Source organism: Onychomys torridus, chromosome 22 (genome assembly GCF_903995425.1).
Source record: "Onychomys torridus chromosome 22, mOncTor1.1, whole genome shotgun sequence".
Lineage (NCBI taxonomy): Eukaryota > Metazoa > Chordata > Mammalia > Rodentia > Cricetidae > Onychomys > Onychomys torridus.
The window spans coordinates 34,697,580-34,723,175 of NC_050464.1; the positions used below are offsets into that span (position 1 = coordinate 34,697,580).

At 50.6% G+C, this 25,596-nt stretch overlaps 1 protein-coding gene across 1 annotated transcript in view; it reads left to right on the forward strand.

The window, feature by feature from the left end:
- Positions 1-25,596, forward strand: part of Fbxw8 (F-box and WD repeat domain containing 8) — a 100,451-nt gene that overhangs the window by 64,784 nt on the left and 10,071 nt on the right. The window contains exons 6-8 of the mRNA XM_036171795.1: positions 721-917; positions 3,775-3,981; positions 21,406-21,533. Coding sequence (XP_036027688.1) covers positions 721-917; positions 3,775-3,981; positions 21,406-21,533 — 532 coding nt within the window. The remainder of the gene's footprint in view (positions 1-720; positions 918-3,774; positions 3,982-21,405; positions 21,534-25,596) is intronic.

Here is a 25,596-nt window from a genome sequence, read left to right on the forward strand (position 1 = left end):
CTCTTGCCATGACGGAGAGCACACAGTGAGAGGAGGCATGTGATATGGACTGCCCAGAGGCTCTGCATGGCAGTTCTCACTGTGATGCCTCAGAACAAACTCGGAGCAGCATTTGGAAGAGTGGGCCCCAAGATGGGCATTTTCTGTAGCACATCTCCTGAAGCAGAAGAGAGAGTTTACCAAAGTATATGCCAGGTACCATGTCATGGAGCCTTTTATGACTTGCCTGTCCTCCATTTGATCATAGATAGTTCTTAGAAAAGTGCATGCGGTTCATGTTCAAGCCTTCTCCTGGAGGAGAGCCCTGTTGCTCTTGGTGACTACCAGCTGCAGGCCATTTGGAAGTCTTGCACCTTCAGTGTAGAGATGAGGGGGGTGCAGGAAGAAGGGAGACAGTGGACTGCACAGAAATGGAGAGGGAACGGTGTCACTGCCACTGTAGGAGGTTGGGAGCTCGGGCTGGCTTTACGGCTGAGCATTGTTTGTGGAGTTACTGGTCTGCCCAGTAGTCCTGTGTGGTGGGTACTGCTGTCTTCAGAGTCGAGAGACTGGTGAGGAGGAGTGACATGTCCAAGTCCTGCAGCTCGGAAGCAGTGGAACAGATCCAAACAAATGTGCGTACATGTCGTCTTCATGGAGTAAATTTGAAAACTGACTGCATGCTTTTTCTGTGCCTGTGTGAACTGGGTTTACAGCTGCTCTCTGCCTTGCTCCTCCCAGGGATTCTTAACATTTGGGACCTGAGGACCGGGAAGTTCCCTATCCATCGTTTTGAGCACGATGCAAGAATACAGGCCCTTGCGCTCAGCCGGGAAGAGGCCACGGTTGCCACAGCTTCTGCCTTTGACGTTGTGATGTTGTACCCTAACGAGGAGGGGTACTGGCATGTAGCTGCGGAATTTGAAGTTCAGAAACTGGTGAGCTCTTAGTCTGTTTGTTAGCTAGCCTTCTGAGAATCCCTGGGTCTAATCAGACAGATGGCAATGATGCCTGAGCCTTCCACTCAAGTGGGTGATAGAATGTCCTCCATTCCCAAGAAGTCAGGAATGGCTCAGAGTGGCATATTGACCTGCCCCTGGCTTCTAAGCTCAGAAGTTGTGACTCAAATCCAAGTGTGGGGCTGAGGCTATAACTTATGGTAGAACATTTACTTAGTGTGCGTGAGGCCCAGGTTCCAGCCCCTCCTCTTCCCCTTTAACTATGTGGGTGTGTGCTCATGAGCAGGTCAGAGGTGTCGGATCCCCTGGAGCTGGACTTGTAAGGGGTTGTGAGCTAGGAATCTAATTCAGGCCCTTGCAAGGAGCAATCCATGCTCTTAACTGCTACGCCATCTCTCCATCTCTCCACCCCAGCCCTGCTTCCAAAACCAAACAACACAGCAGCACATACAAGCATGGAGCTGGTTCAGGGCCAGAGTTTGTTCCTACCTTGGTCCCAGCCTCCTTCCCGCTAGCACAGCCCACTCCCCCTGGGGGCCTGAGCTTCATTTCCGGCCTAAGGCCTAAGGGAACAGTAGTGGTACATTGTAGTCTGTGTGGAAGGAAGCATTCATCCCACTCTGGTGTCTCACCTAGAACTAAGAATAGCTTTTGAAGGGAGTCAGTGTGGATCGGGAGCCTGCTTGGGGATGTGCATGAAGCTGAGCCAGCTCCGGGAACTCCACACAGGGCTCTGACAAGTTCAGTTGTACACAAATCTAGTTCACCAGGCAGAGGGGGTTTGGTGATAAGACAGTGTTCAAGTGTCTGTGCCGAGTTTGGATTTAATTTGAGCACACTTCATTTTGGCATTAGCCAGAGGAGCGGTTGAGCCAGCCTTGATCAAGGATTGACGGCGACTTGGAACCAGCTCCTCACTCCCTTTCCCTGGGGAATCTTAGATTTGACTAGCAAGCACCTGGCGTCACTGCTTCACCTCTCTGAGCTGCTTGCTACTGCGGATCAGCTCTGCGGCTCCCATACAGTGTTCTTCTAACATGACCTGCCACTGTCAGCCCGTCCTGAGGCCTGAGAGATGTGGAGTGCAGGGCTAACGAACGGTGGGCATCAGCCATGATTGGTGCAAGTTGAGTACCCCTCAAGAAGTGTAAGTCCTGCCTTGGCAGTAAGGTGCCATCCTGGGGCTTACTGGAAGCTTTTGAGGTCGTTTACACCTCCCAGCAAATGGTGGCCACTGCTAAGCTGAGCCTCTTGGCATGCTAGAAATCCAACCGGACGATGAGGTTCAACGGCTACCGAAAGATGTCTGTTTTAAGAAACTAAGAGATGAGTTTTCTTCAGAGAGAGGAAGTGGGCAGCCCTGCTGAGGATGTGTCAACTCCCAGCATTATTGGCACTCCAGTCTGGGTGCCAAGTTGCCACAGTATGCACTGGGCATCCCTGGATCAGGCACTTCCACCCATGGAGCCCAACCAGCTTTGTTCCTTAGCTGTGCTTCCTGAATAACAGTGGCAACGTTCCCAGGTCTGCAGTGTTAGCTTGGAGCAGCTGGCCTTTGTGACAGACCTGCAGCCCAAGATGTTGGGCTGCCTCGGCACAGTTTGGACCCAGGATTAGCAGAGGCACCGGATGTTTGCTGTGCTCAGCTCCCCAGGGTAGCCTACAGAACTCGGGCTTTTGAGCGCCTCTGGCACATTGTCAGGGCGATGCTGTCCTTTACACTATGGATTTTCATAATTCCACAGTGGACTCACCCTCGGCATCCACTCTCTGTGATTACTAAGTAGGTGTATCTGATGCAGACTGCTCTGTGGAAAAGCGGATCATCCTGAAGGGGATTTGTCCCCTGTGCAGTCAAAGACACTGACAGTGTGTGTTATCTGTACTGGTCTCTGTCCTCAGATGGCCACATGGCACAGGACGACCAATGCCTGACAGGCAGGTAGGAGAGGGCTAAGAATAGAATTTGGATCTTCTGGTGATGCATTGTGGTACTTACACATATTTCAGAATGGTTTTGTTCATTTGGACCTGGGGCAGTTTTACTTTCCAATTTCTGGTAAAACAACAGAACTTAGAAGGATAGCTCCAAACACTGCCATGTTCAGGATTTAAAAGACCCAGTAAACTAACAGCCGGAAATTGCCCTTCCATCTCAGCCTGTTTCCACCCTGGAGACAGCCGTTGTTAAAAGATGTACCCATGCTTGAGCTAAGTGCGTTGTGACTCCACCCATCTGCTGGACTTTTGGGGGTAGCCCCCTGGGAATCCTGTTCGCTTGCTCCCACAGAGCCAATTCATCTCCACACTGATGCTACGGATCATAAGGAAGCCTACGGGTTCCCTCCTGAGGTTGTGTGCCATTTGCTGTGTGGCTGCAGCATATCTATACAGTGACAGGTGTGGCCCCGCAGTGAACACCATCTACAGCCCTTTGCTCTGCGGGTGTCTGGAAGCTGCTAGAGGGATCTCCTGGGTTAGAGCGAGCTTGGCACAGTGGTAAGCCTTGCCAGTCTTTCCTGAGTAGGACTTGGACAGGGTTATGTCCCCTATTCACCTCCAGCTCTGTGTCCTCTGACTTCCTGGTCCTCACACTGTGACAGGTGGAAAATGATGGTGTCTCCGTGGATTTTCCTCTGTGGCTTTCCTTCTCAGAGTACATTGTGTTTCTGATGTTACAAGCATCTTTTCCTCTGGGCAGGAGCCATGTTCCTCCCTGTAAATGGTCCCTGTGCCCAACTGTTTCTGGGCTACTGCCCTCTTGATGTACAGGGAAGTCCCTTTCTCGACCAAGTCGAGATGTCTATGGATGCCTGAACAAGCCCTCTCTTTGCAGGTCGACTACCTGGAAATAGTTCCGAATACTGGGAGGTACCCCGTGGCAATAGCCACAGCTGGGGACCTAGTGTACCTGCTGAAGGCCGAGGACTCAGCCAGAACTCTCCATTATGTCTATGGCCAGCCTGCCACATGTCTGGATGTCTCAGCCAGCCAGGTCGCCTTTGGAGTGAAGAGTCTGGGATGGGTATATGAGGGAAACAAGGTACGAAAACAGTGGCTTAAACAAGTATGGGTTGAATTCTTTTTCTCTTTTCTTTCTTTCTTTTTTTTTTTTTTTAAATAAGTAAGCTTGTATTTTTCTAATTATTTTATTTTATTTTATATGCATTGGTGTTTTGCCATGAGTGTCAGGTCCCCTGGAACTGGAGTCACAGATAGCTGTGAGCAGTCACATGGTTGCTGGGAATTGAACTCAGGACCTCTGGAAGAGCAGCCAGTGCTCTTAACCGCTGAGCCTTCTCTCCAGCCCTGGGATTTAATTCTTTTAGATGCAGCTGAAACATTAAGCTCTTCCTGTTCTGGTTTGGTTTAGTTACTTGAAATAGGGTCTGTCATATCCCAGGCTGGCCTTGAACTCACTGTGTAGCCTCCTGCCCCATCTTCCCCCTAATTCTTGGAGTAGCAGCGTGCACCACCACACTTGGCAGTGTGTTAACACTCTTGATACTCTTGTTTGCAGCTGCGTTAATGCAGCGTATGAGCGTGGCAGAAAAATCCAAGCAAGTAGAATAAAACCCGAGATGAAGAGTTTCTTCTCCACAGCACACAGTAGATTATTAGTGATTTCCTGGTGTCTGTGTAGAAATAGACACATCTGTTGACAGGGGGTAGGTCTTTACAGACGTGGGGTCATGGTATGCGCCTTCCCTGTTCTGTGCCTAGAATTTACTCAGCAACGTGCCTCAGACAGTGGTTCATAGCTCATGTCCCAGCTCTCTGTCTTAGAGTTCCAGTGTGTGCTTAGAGCTCACAGGCTGTATAGCCAATGTGGTCACTGTTATACATGTATGTAGACCACCCTCACTGTCTAGGCTACCTCAGGGAATGCACGCCACACACTGCAGCTTGCAGAGACCCTTGTGCAGTCTGTCTTTAGGATGTGCATCACAGTGGGGTGGTCGTTGCTAAACCATACTCTTTAAGTCCGAGCCAGTGAGACAGCTCAGCAGGTAAAGACATTGGCCACACAAGCCTGCTGACCCCCTGGAAGGAGAAGAGCCAACTCCACAAAATTATCCTCCAACCTCCACCCATGTGCAGTGGCATGTGTGTCCCATGCACATACACACAGTATAATAAAATTAGGAAATGAAATGAAGAATTTACATTATAGTTTCTGTTACCATTAGCTGCATGAAAGTGCCCGCTGATGTGTGTGAGCCGGACAGGAAGACAGTGTTTGTGTTAACTCTTGGGTGATAACTGTTTTTATCACTGCATGTTGTACTGTCCTGATGTAGGCCAAGGCCTCAGAGCTGGTTTATAGAACCCGCCCCTTTCAGGTGGGATCAGAGAGTTGGGTGAAATTTCATTTGGCTTTAGTTCCCTCCGGTTGGCCTGCTCTGACCCCGCTGGCAGTCAGGGTCTTCCTGGGAAGGAGCACCTGAGCCAGTGAAGGAGTTCCCTTTCCTCCTGAGCAGTGGTGTGTCAGTTGGAGGGGCAGGCTGTGCACATAAGCTGCCCAGCCCTGTCCTCTAGGACCCAGTGTGACCTCAGTCAAGTTGCCTAGACCTCCTTCTGCCTCTCTCTCTTAAAAAATATTTTAAGATTAATTTATATTTTATGTGTGCGAGTCATTTATCTACACGTGTTTCTGTGCACCACATGCATGCCATGTGCCCGCCCTTAAAGGTCAGAGTGGGCTCTGGATCCCCTGGAACTGGAGTTACATACAGGAGGTTTGAGCTGTCACTGGAGCTGGAAACTGAGGCTGGGTCCTCTGTAAGAGCATCCAGTGCTCCTAGCTGTTAAGCATCTCCCTAGCCCCTGCCTGTTTCCTCTTTTGCAAAACTGTTCCCGACAGTACCTGCTGGTAAGCTTGGGCTCCACCACTGCACTGTGCCCTCGGCTGCATGCAAGAATGTATTTGGTTCACATCAGTGCTGCTTTGCTAACCTGGTGCATTTCCTTTCTCTGCTGCTCACACTCAGATCCCGGGCACCAATGGTGTTTCTGCATTTCATTTTCCTAATGTATTTGAGCTGTGCAGTCACATACCGATGTATGGGTGCCACTGTTTGGGGCAGTGCTCAAAAATGGAAGCACCCTGGCTTCTGCTTACACATACAGGAAGACCAGTCAGTGGCAGCAGAAGCCTCTCTGGAAGGCAACACTTTGTGCTAGGTCAGCCCACATGCTGGAGCAGACCCCACATTCCTAGCTGGGAAGCCTGTGGGGAGGATGCCACAGTGACTTTCCAGGAAGGGGTGAGGAGAAGGTACCAGTTTCTCAGTCAGTGTTTCCTTCCTCCACCCTGGAAAGACTCTGGTCCCCGAGGAAGGACTTGGGACGCATTCTGTGTCTCACCTTCAGTTCTGTCACCATGTGTGTTCTTAGTGTTCTCGGTGAAGTCGAAGTCGGGTGATGGCTCATTAACATTCGTCTGTTTGAAGTCTTGGTATTTTAAGCGTTCTCTCTCTTAGGTAGCTAGGGCTCCCCCCCCCTCCCCCCCCGAGACAGGGTTTCTCTGTGTAGCTTTGCGCCTTTCCTGGAACTCGCTTTGGAGACCAGGCTGGCCTGGAACTCACAAAGATCCGCCTCTGCCTCCCGAGTGCTGGGATTAAAAGCATGTGCCACCACTGGCTAGGGCTTCCTTTGCTGATAAGCATGGGCCCTGCCACTGAGCTGTGCCCTCGGCTCTGTGCTCCTCTGCTGTGCTGGCTTACTCTCGAAGGCCCTGCTCCTTAACTAACATGGATGTGTTGATTCCCTCTAGTCACAGAATTTGTTTTTAATGCCTCTCAAATTTTCAACCCAGTGAAATGCATTGATTGTAACAATCGGAAGACATTTTTTTTTTTTTTAAATCGTGCATTTTCATGCCCTGCCCTGCAAGTTACTCATTAATTAGTTTTTGTTGCTCTTTTAAAGTGATGCATGGAGGTATGTTGACCACAAGAGTGTTGCCAGGAGCAGTCATGCAAATGTTCTGTGAGTGACTCACCAATCTCCAGATGCCCATACCCTGTTAGCGTGGAGATGTTTCTCCAACATGAATGCCACCCACCCCACCTGGGGAGGGAGGAGCCGAAGACCAAACGACCTGCCAGCCCTGTTCTTTAGTTTCACAGAGCATCTCCTCATCTTTACTATGTATTCTGCTTCCTCCGAACAACTGGGTGTTAATCACAGTTGCTGATATACTCCGGTTAAGCCATGTCATGGAGGTTCAGTGACTGTTTGCTTGTGAACACTGTGATTTGGCCATGTGCATTCAGCTTGGCAATGCAAGCCACTGTGGCGATTATTAGGTTGCTGTGAGTGCCTAGCAGCAGGCTTGCCTGGAGCTGTGCACGCGTGTGGGGGGTGAGGGTGCGTCTGTTCCTCTGGCCTCTGTAACTGGGACTCAGATGAAGGCCTTATAAGAACAGAGTTTGAGCTGTCTTTGTTTGCACCTGGTGCAGGACTGTTATCAACCATGATGAGAGCACACTAAAGTCCAAATGCTGAGATGGATTTTAGTAGGGAGTGGAACACTCCATAGCCTGTAGGTGTGTCCAGGGATGCTGTTGCTGGTCACTGGACAGTGTCCTTGTACCATATGCTGACCACACTGGTGTTTTAGAGGCACCACAGCTCATGAGCATTGAGTAATAGTGTTTCAACATCCATCCTCCATCCTCTCAGCCAGCCAGCCTGTCCTGTGGTTGTCACGAATACTCACCACATCAGTGTGTCTCTGGCATTCCTCCACACTGGGCTGTCAAGTGACTGAACTCTGTTAATAAGCCATTTACAAAGATTATCTGCCTGAGTGTGGGAGCAGGGCTATCCTCTGTGGTGCATGCTGGAAGCTTTAGAGAGTTAGTGCTCTGCACATCGGACTCCCATGGGACAGTTATGCCCAGGTTGATTTGGAGGTCAGAGTTGGCAGCCACAAAGGATTTACCAGCATTTTCTTTGGCTATATGAAGTCAGAGAAAACATGTCTAGTGTATATTTTAGCCTTTACTGTAGAAGTCAGATCTTTAACCTTTTTATATGTGTGAGTGTTTTCCTGCATGTGTACTGTGTTCTATGAGTGTGCAGGGCCTGCAGAGGCCAGAAGAGGGCGCTGAATCTCTGGAACCAGAGTTAGAGATGGTTGAGAACCACGATGTGGGTGCTGGGAACTGAACCCAGGTCCTTGGCAAGAGCAGCCAGAGCTTTGCACCTCTGTGCCACTGCACCAGCTCCTATTCTGATTAGGTAAAGCATTCTCCTGATTCAGACATCCAGATGAGGTGGGGCACCAGCCGGAGATTCCTCCCAGATCCTCTCAACCCCTGCCCATCATTGGTTTTGGAGCCAAGTTGGTGGTGCCTGCTTCTTGTGTATCCTGAGATGGGCCATGTGTTTTCAAGCAGAGTGCCATCCCTCCCTCTTTAAAGTGTGGATGGAGCTGGATGTGGTGGCGCACACCTTTAGTCCCAGCACTCTGGACACAGAGGCAAGAGGATCTCTTGAGTTCAGGGCCAGCCTGATCAGGGAGTCAGGCTAGTCAGGGCTCCATAGGACCCTGGCTCAGGAAAACAAGCATGAATGGTAGAACTCTGTGTTACTGTTTTGCACCTTGTTTTTGCCTGCGGGGAAGCCTGTTTGAGGTAATTTTGTAAGACATGGAGCTCCTTGGTATTGTCGCTTTGGAACTTTGTAGCATTGCATCTGATGGGTGGCCTCACTCCTGCAGCCGCTCCTCTTGACTGTGTGGCCAGCAGCAGTGACTGTAGGTGAGTCCCTCCTTGAGGACTTGCTGGGTCAAAACAGTGTGCTCCTTCATGACATTGACAGCGCTGCTCTGTCCCGAGGCTGCTCTTGAGGGGTACCAGCACTGCACCCCAGAGTCCCTGGATGTCCTTCCTCTGTGGCTGGGAGGGAAGTGTGGAGCTTCAGTTGACTTGGCTGTTCAGTTCATATTTTCACATCTGTCTGCTTGGAAGGTGAATGACCGGGCCACATGGCTTCACTAGCATCATGTGGCAGGGCTAGCAGCCCTCCTGGGCCAGTGACGTGGTGGAAAGAATAGTGACATACACTGCTTGTTGGATACTCCTTTGAGGGTCCACAGTTCTGTTGAATAGTTTTCTTCTTCATCAATGAGGGATGGCCACGGCATTCCTGGGTTAGGTGAGGGGTGCTGGTAGCCAGGGCTTGTGTGTTCTCTCTGAGGGCCATGCTCTTTGCTGCTGGCAGTAGTGATGGGGCAGGAATGGTGTTTCCCACAGTAAGAGAGGCTGCTCAGAGGTCTTTTCACTTGCAGTAGAGGTGGCTTCTCAGACTCCAGTGGTCAATTTCCTAGAGGTAGCCGTTACTGAGTGCCAGGGAACAGGAGAAGAGACAAAAGAGAAGTGTCTTGACCACACCCACTGCAGAGTCAGCACAGCTCTTCTCCTGGCCCTCCTCAGCTGTGTGTGTGGCTGCGCATTCGGAATTCAGCAGCGGCGCTTCCCTTTCTGTGCCATTTACAATAGCACGCTACCTTTATTAATCCCGTCGCTGCCTGAATTAAGTTGTGCTCTCAGGGTGGACAGCCAGAGGCAGAGCTGCCCTGGGTGGAACACGATGCTGTCGATGAGTCTCCTACCTCATAAAGGGAGCTGGAGCCCCACTTAGTGCTCTTAGCATCAGTCTATGTATCTGGACATATTTCCCAATTTAGTTCTGAAGCACTTGGCATTTGATGGCAGATTGTATTAAGCAGCACTCGGCGTGCATTCTAATCAGGGCGAGGGGTGAAGTCATCGCAGGCTGGAATGTGCTGGGCAAGGAGGCTGGCTTGGGCTGCAGCAGCTTATATCATGCTAGAAAATAATTGCTCGAGTCTCTGAGCTAATGACTTCCCACGTGCAGCCAGGGAGAGACTTGGGATTAGTTGTCTGCACTGGCCACAAGGTGAGCTGTCTGTCTGGAGCCTCAGGGGTCAGAGTATGGCTGCAGATGGGCCACACTCTACCATGTCTTGCCAGAATCGGAGAGCCGGCTTTCCTTTTGTTGAGGTTTCTGTTTCTGAGAATCAAGACTGGTACTTCACATGCAGGACAAATAAGTAAAAATTGAAAGTTTATCAAATGCTTTCACATTCTACCCAAAACTTTCTGATTTTTATTTTCATATTTCCTTCTTTGTTGGGGAGTTGATGGCTAACTAACTCCTGGAGACTAGTTTTCTGGAAGGAAGAAGGTCCAGCATTGTTACATACTGTCACGTCAGTGAGCTGGCTGCATGGGGCCGGCTCTTCAGGATCTGATGGGTCCTGGGAAGAGATGAATCAAGCATGCTTCTAACTCTCAGCTCTCGACCTGTGCTCCTTAATAGTGACCAGCAATGCAGAGGGTTTTCTCTGGTGGAGGTGGACACGGTGAGCTCAGGAACTTCCAGAGAGCTGACAATCTCGAAGATGAATGGATGAGAAATGAACATCCAAGGTTGCTTTGTGCAGGTTTTAGTATTAAAATAATGCCAATAACTGATCTGTTGGTATTATTAATAATGACAGATAATGAAACTCTCCAACTTTTAGTGAGAACCTTGAAGTATCGCCACAGAGCCCCAGGTTTGCTCTGGACTGTCAGCCCCACTCAACTCAGAGGCTTTAGAACTCTGAGGACTTAAAACTGAGCATCTGTTAGACCGTGCAGCGTGAAAGGTTCTGTGGGAGATGTTCCTAGTTACTTTTGGGGGCAGCTAAGTGTGGTTTAGGATCCTTGGTGAAATGACATGGTAGAAGGCTTTGTGCAGGGAACAGTGACTTTCACCAGGGTGCTAAGCAGGGCTTTTACAGTCAGATACTCTTCAGGCAAGTTACTTGCCTTGGTTTTCCGATTGAGAAATTGGGGTGATGTTTAGCATATGACTGGTGCTCCTGTACCTACCAGCATTGGAGTGAAGTTGGAGTAAGGGTCGCCCAGGCCAGTTGGAGCCCCAGTGATCCCTGGGAGGTATGGGAACCTAGCTTAGTTCCTTTTCTTGCAACTGGTTTTGAAAGAAGCCTGTGAGTAGAGAGGGCCATGTGGAGCTAATATATGAGCTGATAGGGTGCTGAGTCACCCTGCAGCCTTGCTGGCAGGGCTGACCACACCTTGGATAGCTTCTGTTTGTATACACTATTGATAATTTTGGATGTCACTGACATTTGCAATATTTCCTGATTTTTAAAGAAATTCATCAGTATTCTGACGGCATTGAGCCAATTTATAAAGCATTATATTGAAGTATATGGTGTCTGCTGCCCCTTCTTATTAGGCTTTTAAATTAAGATTAGACTTTTACTTAGGGTCTAATTTTTCCAGTGGCTAATTTTACTGATTGTATGTAGTAATCCTGTCCTGTTCACCATCCCACACACATGGGAGGCCATGAACTTGGAGTTGACTGTTGGGATGATTTCCCCAGCACAGATGGGGATATCCGGCTTTGATTTCTTTGTGCCAGATGAGTCTCGGGGTAAATATTGCCCAGACAGCAGCTAGGTTTGCTAGTGTTAAAAATCAGCATGTTTTTCAGCTAGTCAGGATCTGAGGGGGCCTGGTAGAAATGTTTGCCCTTTCCAGGAGTGAAAACAGTAACTGTGAGCTGCATGCTCCTGCATAGTCCAGACAGTTGGGACCGATGGACTTGGCTGTGAAAGCAAGGACAGCACATGGCCTGTGTGGGCTCAGTCTCCCAACTATTCAAATGTTTGCTGTATTCAGATCACACACAGCAGTCATAGTAGAGAACCTGGGCTTTTTACCCAGCATCTCGAAGACTATATTAACGTAGCCTACACTTCTGTTTTGTGGAAGGCCCTGCATTAGAGAGTGGGGTTAGCACTGACTTTGGGTACTGAGTTGCACGAGCACTTCTAGTGGACACCAAGCTACTCCTCACAGCACTCCCTCAGTGATGAGTTGCATGATGGACTCTCTTGCAGCTAAGCAGAGGAAAATTCTAGCTCAGCTCATACTTGAGCAGTCACTTGCCAAATTTAGGGACTCCAGCAGGATGATGGGGTTTGCAGAGTGCTAAGATGAGGCTCGGGTCCTCTGAGGGCCATCTATACAGAGGCAGGCCTGCCATGACCTAGCTTCTAGACACCACTTCCCTCCAGTGCAAAGATAGTGCACTGATGGAGTCAGCTTACTGTCCCTAAACCCAGTTCCATATCCAAGTTTCTTCAGGTCCCTGCCAGTGTCTAGGCTAGGGCCCTGGCCTAAGCTCCTCTTGTTCCTACAGTAGGCTGGGGCTCCATCTCCCTGTTTCCCTAGGGTGGAAACTCATATGCCTTGTTCACAGGAGGTTGTGAAATGCACATTCAAATGCCTCCAGAGCTAGATTATTGCACCCCACTCCCACACCCCTGCAGTCCCTGACACCCCCATCCCCCTACAGTCCTGACACCCCACTCCCACACCCCTACAGTTTTGACACCCCCACTCCTACTTCCCTGCAGTCCTGACACCCCAACTCCCACACCCCTGCAGTCTCTGGCATAACCACACATACACACCTGTACCTCCTACCCTTACCCATACTCCTGCACTCACTGGCACACACATGTACCCCTGTACTCCATGGCACACACACACCCCTGTTCTCCTTGGTGTGCATGCACATGCACACGCACACACACACCCCTGCACCACACACACACATACACACACTCTCTCTGGTACACACACATACATCAAATGTATTCCCAGTTTTATCAGAAAAATGGCCCATGCCAAGCACTGTGGATGAGGCCCTGCTGCCTGCCTGTAGCCTGCCTTTAAAAGCCTTCAGATGTCAGACCTTGGCTTCCAGCTCTCCACCCACACAGGATGAATCTCTCCACAGCCCAGAGGTGTTGCCCTCTTGAATGTGGTGTTCCTTCCTGCCCAGGACTGGCAGTTGCCTCCCCTTCTCTCTCCCCGTGTCCTTTCAGAAGAACAGTCCTCAGCTTCAGTCCTGCATTTCCTCTCCTGACCTCAGCACATGAGCCAGAAGCTCACATTTAACCATGTTGCTGCACTGTAGCCTACCATAGAGCAGTGGCCAGGAGACCAGAGGCAAGGGCTACAGCTGAGGGACACTGAGCTCTTCAGCGATGGGAAACAACACAGTGCAGTGGAGTGCAGAGGTCCTGGTGTGTTTGGAGTCAGCACCCACAGGAACAGAGCTGGTGATCAGTATGTATCGCCAGGTAGGGCTGCAGTGTGCGACATTCTGAGCTGCTGTGGACACTCGGGTTAGGACTGTACTTTGTGTGCCCTTGGGTAGAGCTTCAGAGAACAGGATCTCTGAAGGCCAGTCCCCCAGGCTTGACGCCTACTCCAGAACATCCAAGCTGGGCAAGGGGTGTGCCCTCTGTCAGCTCCATCTTCATAGGAGCAGCGGGGGAAGTCATGGCCCCCCTTACAACACCGGGAGGGTCAGCTGGAGCTGCAGGCACAGAGTGCCACACCCAGAGCTGTGCTGGCTCCTGGGAACACCATTCTGAGCAGGGATCGGGAAGAGGCACGCCAGTGTGGTAGCTGGGGTGGGAAGGGCTGGGTTCTTCTGGCCTGCTTCTCAGCTGTTCCCTGTACAATGTGGGGCAAGCTATTTCAAATGGCTTTCAATTCAGTTTCCTGATGGCTAAGTACAGGTGTTAGTGTGTCTCTCTTCTGGGTAGTTGAGACTGGAGTGTATTCAGAAGGGCTTGTGGGAGAGGCCGGTGCCACACTGCTCTGCACCCAAGGCACAGTTTCATGGACCCTGCAGTAAGCAGAGGTTTCTATGGCTTGGGGTAGCTGCAGCCAATAGAGGTCCCTGTGTGGACTGTGCACCCACACCAAAGGCTCTGGCTGTTCTGCTGACCCAGCCCCTCAGCGGCCATTTGTTTCCATGATCTAGTTTAGAGGCCTGCTGCTTGTCTCCCCTCTGAGCCTCTGTCTGGTCTAACTTGGGGCTGAAACAGAAGTCAGGCTGGTCAGAAGAAAGGGTAATCAGGTAAGGGCCTGAGTTTGCTAACAGTGCCATCCGTCTATTGGCCGCAGAGAGCTGTCCACAGCCCTTCCCCTGCACCTTCCCATGTAAGAGGACGTAGCATTTTTACTTTAAGAATTAATGTTCTGGGATGCAGCTTTGGTTTCTCCCTCTAAAGTGCATGCACTGACCCCATCTCACATGCCCCTGCTGCATGTGTGCTTAATGCCTATGGAGTGTTTAGAAACTGCTGCTCTGCTGCGGTGCCCCACGCAGGTGTCAGTCATCAGGCATGTTTGCCTAGTAACACTCATCTGTGCTGGACAGCCAGGTTCCCTGCTCACTTTGTGTGGCCCTCACTGTGCTCGGGGTGGTCACTTCTTCCCTGAGGTGATGGTTATGTAAGGAAGTATCTGAAGCTGGCAGGAGTTGCATCTGCTTGCTGCTCTAAGGAGACCTGTTGTCCTGCACCACCCTGGGCATGTGTCAGGAGAGAGACATGGGGACCAGCATCCTGGACTCCACAGGGATACACTCACTCTGCTTCCTTTCAGGCTTAGGTCACAGTAGGTGTTGGTTTGGCCTCGGTCTGGTCCTTTGTAGACATCTGCCCACATCACAAAGCCCCAAGCCTGGCAAGCCTATGTGATTGGCACTGCCTTCCCAGGAAGAGCCCAGTCCTGGAACAGCCAGGGTTGCAGGTGCATTGGCACATGGTGGGGCGCGTGCGCAGGCCTTCCTCCCCGGTGCCTGGCGACGCTCAGCAACACCGTCCCATCCCTGCAATATCTTGGCCTTTGGACTTGTCACTCCAATTAAAACTTAAACACGAAAGCAGCCAGGCTTCTTCCCTTTGTGTGAGTGAGCGCAAGACAGTGCCAGAGCGTGTCATGGAAACTGTTGGGGGGCTGTTTTCAGGGAACTGTGCTCATGTTGGGGAGCCATCTCTCCAAATGCTGTGTCTTGCTGGGGTGCTGCTCAGGGCACCTGAGAGGCAGGTTTCTGTTTGCCAACAGTGAAGTCACCTCTGAGGCGGTAGTGAAAGTCACTCTCCACATGGTCACAGACACGGCCGCGCCAGGCCTCACGCGATGACTTATCTCTGGCAAAGACTTAAAATCGTCTCTCTGGCTGGTTGTCAAAAATTACATCATATCAGAGTAAACTGCTTTTAAATCAGACATCCATTATTCATGTATATTAACTGCTTTTTTATTTTTTTATTGGCTGTTTTGTGTGTGATTTACTTTTTCCCCAGCCTCCTTGCCCTGCCCAATGTCCATCTTTCTCATCCTTTTTTAAAATCTTAGCTCACCTGTGAATTCCCTGCGTTGTCCACTTAGCTGTGTGTGTAAAGCAGTGTACACACCCTGCTCTGTGTGTGTGTGTGTGTGTGTGTGTGTGTGTGTGTGTGGCACTGTGCACACCTTGCTGTGTGTGTGAAGCAGTGTGCACACCTGCTGTGTGTGTGAAGCAGTGTGCACACCTTGTTTGTGGTGCAATGTCTCACTTGTCATTACCGGGATGTACCATGTAGCCTTTCCCGTCTTCTGTATCTACAGAATGAGCCCCGGTAGACCTGTCCTTGCAGGCTGCACCTAGGGAGCTGCAGTGCTGCCCATGCTGGGTGGACAGCACACTGGCCGCTGTGTTCACACTCTCGAAGCCTATCTTTTCTAAGACGGTGCTGTTCTCGGCCATGGGCAGACAGCATGCGCAGTTGCACGCTTCATCTCTCTGGTCTGGTGCACATTCAGCCTGCAATGCGCCAAACACTGCCCCAGAATCCAGAGGAGTAGGCCTGAAGTCTGCCTGTGTGGCTGGCATCTGATGGCTATGGGACATTTCCCTCACTTCTGGCATTTGACTGGATGGGTAGAGTTGGTTCTGCTATTTACTATGCACAGTAGTGCCGACACTTCGCCGTGTGGTCAGTGTGTGTTCCGTCTCTACACAGTTCCTTGAGTCCTTCTTCCTCCCAACCTTTCAGACCTTTTTCTGGAGTGATCTTGTTTATTGGTTTTGCTGGTGAAGCCCAGAACTGTGTTCTACCTAAAATGTCATTTCCCCGTCCCTCTGCAAGGCCTGTGTGGCCAGACTGCATTGTTATAGGTGGACAGGCGTTTGCTCAGTCCCTCACAGCCGCTGCTGGGGTTGACATCCATTGGCACTGGTGAGAAGGTGGCTATGGATGGGACTGTTCACCCTCTGAGGACTTCGCTCCCTTTGTCCTGAGCCAGCCTGGGAACCCAGCACAGAACCTCCTCACTTGTGGCCTCACTCCATCATCTCTATATGATTTACTTTAATTTCTCCTGTTGGAGATTTCTAGTGTTTCCTGTCAGCCATAGGAAACACTCAGGCTGTACCTGTTGAAAGCTTCTCTGTTCGCTCGGTGAAGCTCAGGTTAGATGTATGTTGGACCAACATACTGATTCCCACTGCCTCCCATCTGTGTCTCTGCACTGTGTTCTGAGGACCTGTTCACAGCTCGCTTCCTGCTCCCTGTCACCTCAGTCTTTGCTTAGCTCGTCCGTGATTTCTAGAAATTCTGGGTTCGATTTCTCAAATGCATTGTTTGCTGTGCCTCTCACATAGCAGGCAGCTGTCCGAACATCAGCTCTGTCCCTCTGATGAGGTAGGGGACTGTCCACATGCTGACTCTGTGTCCTTTACCTGAAACTGCCAGTGCCTTGTTAGCCCATCCCTGCTTTTCTCTGTCTCAACTGTAGGATTTATTGTGAGGAGATGCATGGCTAGTGTTGATGTGTAGGCACCACAAAGGTCTGGTGGCTCTGGGTCGTGGGAGCACTGTCCTGCCTGAGCTGAGCTGAGCCGCACAAGGACAGGGTCCCACCCTCACCCCACAGACTCGGCTCTATCCAGAGAACTCAGTTGTGGGGCCCCCCGGCCAGGCCCCTCGCTCCTTTCTGCTCTCAGGGCTCCTGTCTCTTCGGCTTGCATGACTTGCTCTACTTCCCCTGTGTGAAGGAATGGCCAAGGGCTGTTCGGGAACAGACTTGAGCTGCACTTGGGGAAGCTGTCTGCCTGGCTCCCTAGTCTGCAAACTTGTCAGACAGCAAGGGAGCACACCCCCCCGGGGGGTTGGGGCAGGATAAAGCATGTCCTTGTGGAGCCTCAAGGTCACCCAGGAGTAGAGGAAAGAGTTCAGCAGTAAAGGAAAGGCCCAAACTGGGGGTACTTCGCGGTTTGCTTAGTTCTCAGTCCCAGCCAGTTATCACCAAACACAAATGTGCACACCTAGCCAGATGCAGGTCCACATAACTACTGTGGCATCTGGCCCCTGCTGGTCTGGGTGAAAGGCCATGGCGGTAGCATTTCTGTTCCAGGGAGCTTACAGCCTGGTCGGTCAGTCGGTGGTCGGTGGAGGAAGCACTCTCCACTCTGTGTGAGTGCTTGGACCTAAACTGCACCTGACTTTCAGGACTGCAGTCTTGGGGCCGTTTCCCCTCGTGTTTGAGAGCTGCAGGCGGATGACACAGTTTGGGGTGGCACTTGGGAACAGCAGATGCTCTGCTGAGTCGGGAGAGTGGAGAGAGCAGAGGACCCTTGAGTAGGTACAGATGGAGAGCATGAGGCCAGCTTGTTCTGTTCAGAACTGGCTTCTGACCATGACTTTTCTCCCAAAGAGCAAAGTGAATGTGGTAGTGATAGAGGCCAGGTATCAGGGAGGGTCGGCTGTGACTGAGGTCTCCAAGACTTTGGGTCAGGCCTTCGCTCTGGGTCTTTGGAGTTCACTCCATCCCCATTCAGCACGCCCCTTGTTTAAAGGGAAGCAGACAACACTCTCGGTTTCCAAAGGTTCTTAAAGTGAGGTTGTTGCAGGAAGAGGCCTCTGCCCACTGCTGACCGTGTCACCAAGGCGGCTAGGGTTCTGAGGAGGTGAGCCAGCCATGTCCTGCAGTTTTGGTAAAGTTTCTTTTCTCGCTCATCAGAACATGGCCACAGTCTCTGTTGGCAAGGCTCCAAAGCTCTTTGAAGACATCTCTCTGTTGGTGGCTCATGCTCACAGATGGGTGATGTCAGTCCTGTGTTTAGGAAGAACTTACTGTGCTGAATCCTGGTTTCAAAGGGTGGAGGAGGGGGTGGCAGGCTTTGAACTAACCCCGCTGAGAGGGTAGTAGCTATCTTCTGGCCCTTCCATCAGGATTTGGCTGGAAAGCCACAGCCTCTAGACACCCAACACAGACCCAGTCACATGGGGAAGATGCTGGCCTCCCTGCTCAGGCTGATGCTTTCAGACATTGGACCTGTATGGCGGTACAACAGACAACAGCCCTCCTCCTGCTTGAGACACCAGCTGCTAGGCCATAGCAGTACATGGCTCTGCAGTCCCAGAAGAGGCAGGTCCCATGTGTGGAAGAGGGGAAGGGCCAGGCCAGCAGCAGCTGCCTGAGACACGGCTCTTTCAGTTGTCGGCACGTTGGCTGCCACACCCGTTCACTCCAGTCCTGCTGCACAGAAGAGGGTTCGTAAATGTTTGTCCCCGTAATGTTTGTTTGAATGCTTTATCAAAAGCCAAATCGAGACAACCTATTTATCAGTATGAATTACGTGTGCACAGAAGTTCTCCATTCCAAAGAACCAGAGCTCCTTGTAGCAGAGAAGCACCATGAAAGATTGGCATGTACAGAGCAAGAGCGACAGACCCTCATACTCAAAATCTACTTAGTTCTGGGTGGCTGGAGATGGGTCACAATGGGCTACCATGTTCTTCTGTTATGTCATTTATTCTATAAGATACATTATGTTTGAAACAAAGTGTATCTTTAAAAGTAGACTTGAGAGCAGTCAGAATAGTTGAAAGCCATAATTCGAAAGCTGTATTTTATCAGAAACTTCAACTCTTAGAGGGGGAAATAAACAGAAAACTTCCTGCCCAGCCCCTTCTGAAGAGGATGCTTTCTTTCACTTGGGGTCACGTAGATCCACCTAGAAGACAAGAGTGGAAACACACAGGGGCTTGATCTCACAGCGCATCTCTTGCAGATGTCTTGAGGACACACAGCAGTCTGCCAGCTTAGCTTTAGAACTCTTGGAGCACAGCGGACAGCAGCGCCTGCTTGTACCGTGATTGCTGCTAACGCTGCTGAACCTGCATTTGCTGCTTAGCCGCTCTATCGACTTGCTGGCCACATTAGTGCAGAGCATCTGCTCCCAGATTGCAGCTGGGGGGAGTTTCCCTTCTCTCCAGCGTCTCTGAACACCTCTGAGAACAACTCAAGTGGTCGTGGGTTAAGACTCACCCAACCAGGGCAATAAAGAGAAAAATTGTCTAATGCATGGTCTTAACAAGAGGGAGTGTGAGCATGAATAATTGATATCACCAGTCTGTGGCAATCAGATAAAATGAAGTCCCATTTGCTCAACCTTATTAAAAGAGAGAGAGTGTGGGAGGGAGGGAGCCATGGTAAAGGTCGTTAAGGGACTTGTAGCGTGGAAGACCTGCCTTCGAGCTGGTAATGTGTTTTCCAATCTCTGTGGTCTTTAACTAAACGCAATAGTAAAGGTTCTCTTTGGATAGTTCTGATCCGTTGAATTATTGAACGTTTTAGAAATACTTGACTGCTGACTTGGATGTCTTTATGGTGAGTTTGCAGAGTCTTGTTGGCGGGGATCATCTCCCTGTATCACTCAGAGATGATTGATCCACTTGTCCAAAGAGAGCTAGAAAAAAGTGGAGGCTGCTGCAGGCTTGTGTGAGCCTCGGTGCTTGTACTTTATCTCCGTCCGCTCCTGTAGGCCCGCCTTCCTGCTGTGTACACGGTGTGCTTTAAAAACAAAAAGGCCAGTCCAAAAGACTGAAATCTGTATGATGATAATTAAGTCCAAAATGGTTGCTTAAAAAAAATAACTTTTTTTAAAATTGTGAAAGAGTGTTGGACCTGTCGAAGGTTGTTTTGGCATCTCTGCATGCACAGAGCAGGGCACCTGGAGTGTCTTACCATAGACCCACTTAGTGCTGGGGACCTTCTCACGACACACTACCAGGTTGCCGGATTTCACTTACCCTCCCTCAGGAGCCACCAGCGATAATGTCCAGCTCATTTGCTGAAGATGGATTTGGTCATGTATGTATTAGGAACAGAACCATTTTAGTTATTTTTAAATTGCTTAAAACTTTCTGTCAGGAGCTGAGAATGGCATACGTCTTTAATCCCAGCACTCAAGAAGCAGAGGCAGGGGGATCTCTGGGAGTTCAAGGCCAGCCTGATCTACATACTAGCTTCCTTCCAGGACAGCTACATAGCAAGACTTTTTTTTTTTTTTTTTTTTTTTTTTTGGTTTTTCGAGACAGGGTTTCTCTGTAGCTTTGGAGCCTGTCCTGGACTAGCTCTGTAGACCAGGCTGGCCTCGAACTCACAAAGATCCACCTGCCTTTGCCTCCCAAGTGCTGGGATTACAGGCGTGCGCCACCACCTCCCAGCTTCCGGCAACTGTTTTTTAAATAATGAATAAACCCAACTTCCTGTTAGGAACTTTTCATTTTAGCTGCATCTTAGCTTGTGCATTAGGCGTTGAGACGGTTTTGTGACTTGGGCTGTCTTTCCTTCCCATGTTGGCAGTAGTTAACCACTGTGACCGTGGAGTTAGACCTCCATAGATTCTTGAAGATTCATGCATTAGAAATGTGTGCTGTCCTGGGAGTGACAGTTCCCACAGTGGAGATGATTTAACTTGTTAGGAATTTCTCAGGACCGACATAAGACTCTCCACTCAGAAGTGGTAAGTGTCTGAATTAACCAGGAGAGAGAGGGCGCGGTCTCCGTGGGAATTCTACAGTGGCTCTGTGAGTCCAGCTCAGTGTGCTCACTACACGCTCAGCAGAGTCGTCAGCAGAGGTGTAGTGAGGAGGCCTGTGCGCCGCGAATTTGGGGCCAGGACTGTACTGTTCACTGAATACCTCCAATTAAGCTAATAATTTTTTTTCATTCCCAAACTGACTCTCGGGGTGTCTGTGTGATCCGTCCTTTACTCCCCTTTGCTGAAGAAGCAGCAGCACAGGCCCCTTCCAGGAGGATTGCACTGTCTGGAGCCCACAGGCATCTTCTCACCAGCTGTGAGACCGGAGCCGAGGGGGAGAAGACACAGGCTGTGCAGCTTCCCTGAGCCCCTGTAAGCTCTTCGTCAACCCCAGATCAGAAGCCGGTGACCTGTAGCCTAATTTCTTTAAAACAAACAGGAACAATTACCTGGGCTAGGGTTCGGTTCACCTGTGTGGGGAAAGCAGGCTGCCTGATCCCGTCCATGCATCTCTGTCTCATGTTTTTGCTTTGGCCAAACTTGAGTAGCTGTGCCCTTCTACTCTCAGTGGCCCAGAAGTGTCCAAGCCGTTGAGTAGCCCAGCGTCTTCTGGGGATAATGAAATGCTCACTCCTCAACGGTGGCACAGTGGAAAATGTATGAGCCCCCCGCATCTCACCTCCCACCCCCGTCCTGACTTCTGGGTCTGACACCCTGTGCTCTCTTCCCCTCTCAGATCCTGGTATATAGCCTGGAAGCAGAACGCTGCCTCTCGAAGCTTGGCAATGCGCTCGGTGACTTCACCTGTGTCAACCTCCGGGACAGTCCTCCCAACCTCATGGTCAGCGGCAACATGGACAGGAGGTAGGTCTGGGCTGCAGTAACCATCATCTGTGGTCCTGAGCTGTGAGTGCCCCATGCTTCAGCCTTGCCTGCAGTCCCTGTCCCTCCCCATCCTCTGGACTTGGAGCGAAGTCTCGCATTAGGTAATAGTTGGACCTGCTATGCCTCCGCTTCGCTTCTGAAGCACACAGGATGGCTGGTTCTCTTCTCAGGCAGTTGGTAGATGGTCCAGTGAGACCACTTGGAATATCTTTTGTCCCCCTGCTGCAGAATTTGTTTGGCACTGAAAAGCTCGCTTTCTGATATTAAAAACAATAACCTAAGGGACAGGCCATGTTGAGCACAATAGGGCTGCCTGCCAAGTGATGCCAAGAGTGTATTTCAGAGCACTGTGTGTCCCTCTGGTGACGGAAAAGAGACTTGATGGGAACAGATTCCAGTTTCTGTTTAGCTGATTAGCGGCCTTCTCTTGAACACATGGGCTGAGGGAGTCGGTTTTCCTGGTACAGGGGCCGGTGCCAGCCTTTAGCACTGCAGGATTAAAGTGTTGAAAAGACCCTTCCAGTCCAAATTCAGTTTCCCCCCCCTTGTCTTGTCTCCTCCTTTGCTTTTTGGCTAGTTACCTGCTGTGTCTGATCCAGTGCCCCAGAGAGAGGTAGACTGGCCGGAAGCCAAGGCTGTTGGCACCCCTCCCCTGGGCCCAGCCCCGGGCTGCAGGTGCGCGGCTGCTCGGCTCTGGGTGTTTCTTTGTGCCAAATCCCAGAGCTCTGTCCCAGCACAGTAGCAGCTTACAGAAATCACTATTGGATCACATAGTGTTTCCATCCTGAACCTCACCCAGTAGCTTCACCCCCACCTAGAGCAAAGAAAGCTGGAACATGCTTTGTGGGGAGAAGGCACTCTGTCCCTGTCTCACAGGGTCTTCTCAGATGACTCAGAATGTGGGGCTTGCAAATGGAGCTCTGAGTTCAGTGTGCTAAGGTTGGGGCTGGGGGTGGGGGGGGTAAGGAGGTGGTTCAGTCAGTAAATGACTGCTAGGCAAACATGACCTGAATTTGGAACCCAGAACCCATGTAAAAAGACAAGGCATGCCTTTAATCCCAGCACTTGGGAAGCAGAGGCAGGGGGAGTCTTTGAGAGTTCAAGCCAGCCTGTTCCATGTAGTAAGGTCACACACACACACAACAACAACAACAACAATCACCACAGCCTAGGCTTTGCAAGTAGCCAGGGAAACAAACCACTTCCTGTGAATTGAGCTGACAGTCTCCACTATTTTTGAGTAGAGCCAATGTCAGGGCCTCTTGGAGACCTCCACATATCAGGCCTGGGCAGGGGACTCTGCCCAGAGTGTGCACGCAATGTGAGCTGCTTGGTGCTGGCAGGAACCCAGAGAGCAGAAGAGCCTCATATTTGGAGACCTTAGCCCAGACAGCTCCAGAAAGTCACAGCCACTGTTAGCTGTCTCTCACCCTAGCTGTCCTCCGGGACACGTAGGGAATTCTCAGTAAAGCTGACTTTCTCCTCTGGAATGTACCCACCTCATCATGTATCATGACTAGATGAGGAGCCTCATGCCTAGTCAAGAAGGCCCTCTGGTCAGCATGAAGCCCAAGTTTGATTTTGAGAAATCCATTTTATTAGAATGTAGTGGAGTTTTTAAAATAAAGCAGGGAGGTCCCAGGATTCTCAGCACAGCATCCATCACTAGATGACAGGCGCAAACGGGCTCCTCGGTGTTAGAATAAACCGGAGCTACAGGCCTGAGCTTGTGGCTGCAGTGAGGGCTTACAGTTAGCCTTCAGAGGAAAAGCCAAGACTCCCCGCCTCATCTAAGAGTCCAGGGGTGGAAACTGTATGGAAGAATTGAAACATTTAAAGCTCCTATGGACAAGTTTGCTAGAGCAGCTGTGCCCGATGGCTAAGGAGTCGCTTCCTTGGACACACTGTCCCCACACCTAAGTCATTAGTCTGCTCTTTTCTCCCTGGCTCATTCGGTTCCAGGAAGGTGGTCACAGCGTCCTACCCCTACAGTCTGTTGGTGGGAACCCCTGCTGCGGGCAGGACTGCAGGGAAACACTAGGGGCAGTGGGAAGGCTCCCTGCACAGCCACTTCCCGGGTGCTCGGCTGCAGTCCATCGTCCTGACTGCCCTCTGCGGTGCCTACGTGCCTGCCTTTCCTGTTCATCTGTGGTTTACCAGCATCAGACTGAGAGCCCTGGAACCAGAACCTCCACCATCCTGTCGGTGTGTGGAGGAGAGCCCGTGGCTGGTGGTTAAGGGCTGTGCTCGCTGAGGTCCCTCCCTGTGTGCCTCAACAGTGAAACCCAGGGTTAGAGTGGAGCATCCTTAGGCTCTGCCGGGGAGAGCCAGGGCCAGAGTCATTGCTGGGGTGAGGCTGCAACTGTCAGGTCGCTAGGGCACAGTCCTTGGACCAACAACTCTGTCACCCTCCCCAGGTACAGCTCATTTTTTTAGTGTGTGTGTGTGTGCACGCGTGCGCGCACGCGCGCGCGCTACAACACCTGTGAAGATCAGAGACAACACTGTCTTCAGCCCTTGTTTCCGCCATGTTGGCTGTGTGTTCAGATTAGCTGGCCCAGGAGCTCCTGGTGACTCAGCCACCCTCCCTCTCATCTCACCACAGGAGAGCTGGTGCACACACATGTGCTGCTGCGGCCGGCTTTACCTGGGTCTTGGGGCCAAACTCGAGTCCTTATTCTTGTCTGCCCAGCATTTTACCCACAAAGCCATCTCCCTAGCACAAGGTCATTTTTAGAATGGCTTCCTTGACGTAGAGTTCATGTGTCGTGTGATCCATCACCTGAAGCGCACAGTCAATTTCAGGACGGTGCCCCCTAGAAGCCCTGCACTGTGAGCTGTCATTGCTGTCTCCCCCAAGCCCTGCAGTCTGGTGTGCATTTACCTGTGATGTTTGTGAAAATGGTGGACGTGTGGTCTTTTATGACTTGTTCCTAGTCTAATGTTTTCAAGGTAAACCCACATGGTAACTTGTATCAGAACGTCACTCGCTCCTTTTTAATGGCCAAGTAATGTCCGTCATTGGACAGACAACATTCTGTCCATCTTGGTAAGTCAGTGGACATCTGGGTGGTTTAATTAATTAAATCTCTTAATAGTTTTGACCATAATTCCTGTATAATTTTTTCTGTTTCTTCAATTCTCTTGGGTATAGACACCTAGGAATTGAGTTGCTGGCTTCAGTGGTAATTGCCACGCTCTTCTCAAGTGGCTGCTCATCCTGCCTGCCCTGGCCCTGGGGAATCTTCCAGCTTCTTCCTGTCCTCAGTCTGTGAGGCACCTCCTTGTGCATGGTGCTAGTGCCTAAGGACCCATTTCCTGTGTCCATCTGCATGTCTTCTGTGGAGAGAGGACTATTTTTGAGTGGGGTGCAGGTTGAGACTTGGTCTCACGTAGCTGGCCTAGCACAACTTAGGGCAGTCCTGTGTCTGCTGCTGAGTTCTGGGATTACAGGCATGAACTGCCACACTCAGACTCGAATCCTATTTTTAACTGAGGTTTTTCTTGTTGAGTCGTGATGGGCTTTTTTATTTTTTCTGGGTGTAAGTCCCTGGTCAGATCTGTCATGTGTGAGTAGTTCCTCCTCTTGTGTAAGCTATGATCACTTGTTGGCAATGGCCTTCAAAGTGTGGCCTTTAAATTGTGATGGGGTATGATTTATCCAGTTTTCTTTTATTGCTTGTGTTACCACTTATTCATAAAAAAATTCCTACGCCAAGGGTATTAGTTGTTTTATAATTTAGTGTCTACATTTGAAGTCCATGGCCTCTTGGGTAGTCTGGGGTGCAGCGCATGGCCTGTCGGGTAGTCTGGGGTACAGTGTGAGGTGGGTGCGGCTTGTGCTCCGTCGTCTGAGCACTGTTTGTTGTCGAGATTGTTCTTTCCATTCTGGAAAATTAATCGATCACAGAGATCGAGTGTGTTCCCAGTTCCGACTCTGCCCTGTTTATCTGTTTCCTCGGTGCCTGGCTGGACTGCCCTGCAGCTTTTGGCTAGGATATACTAGAGAGAGTAAGCCCCACCCTCCCAGATGCCAGGCTCG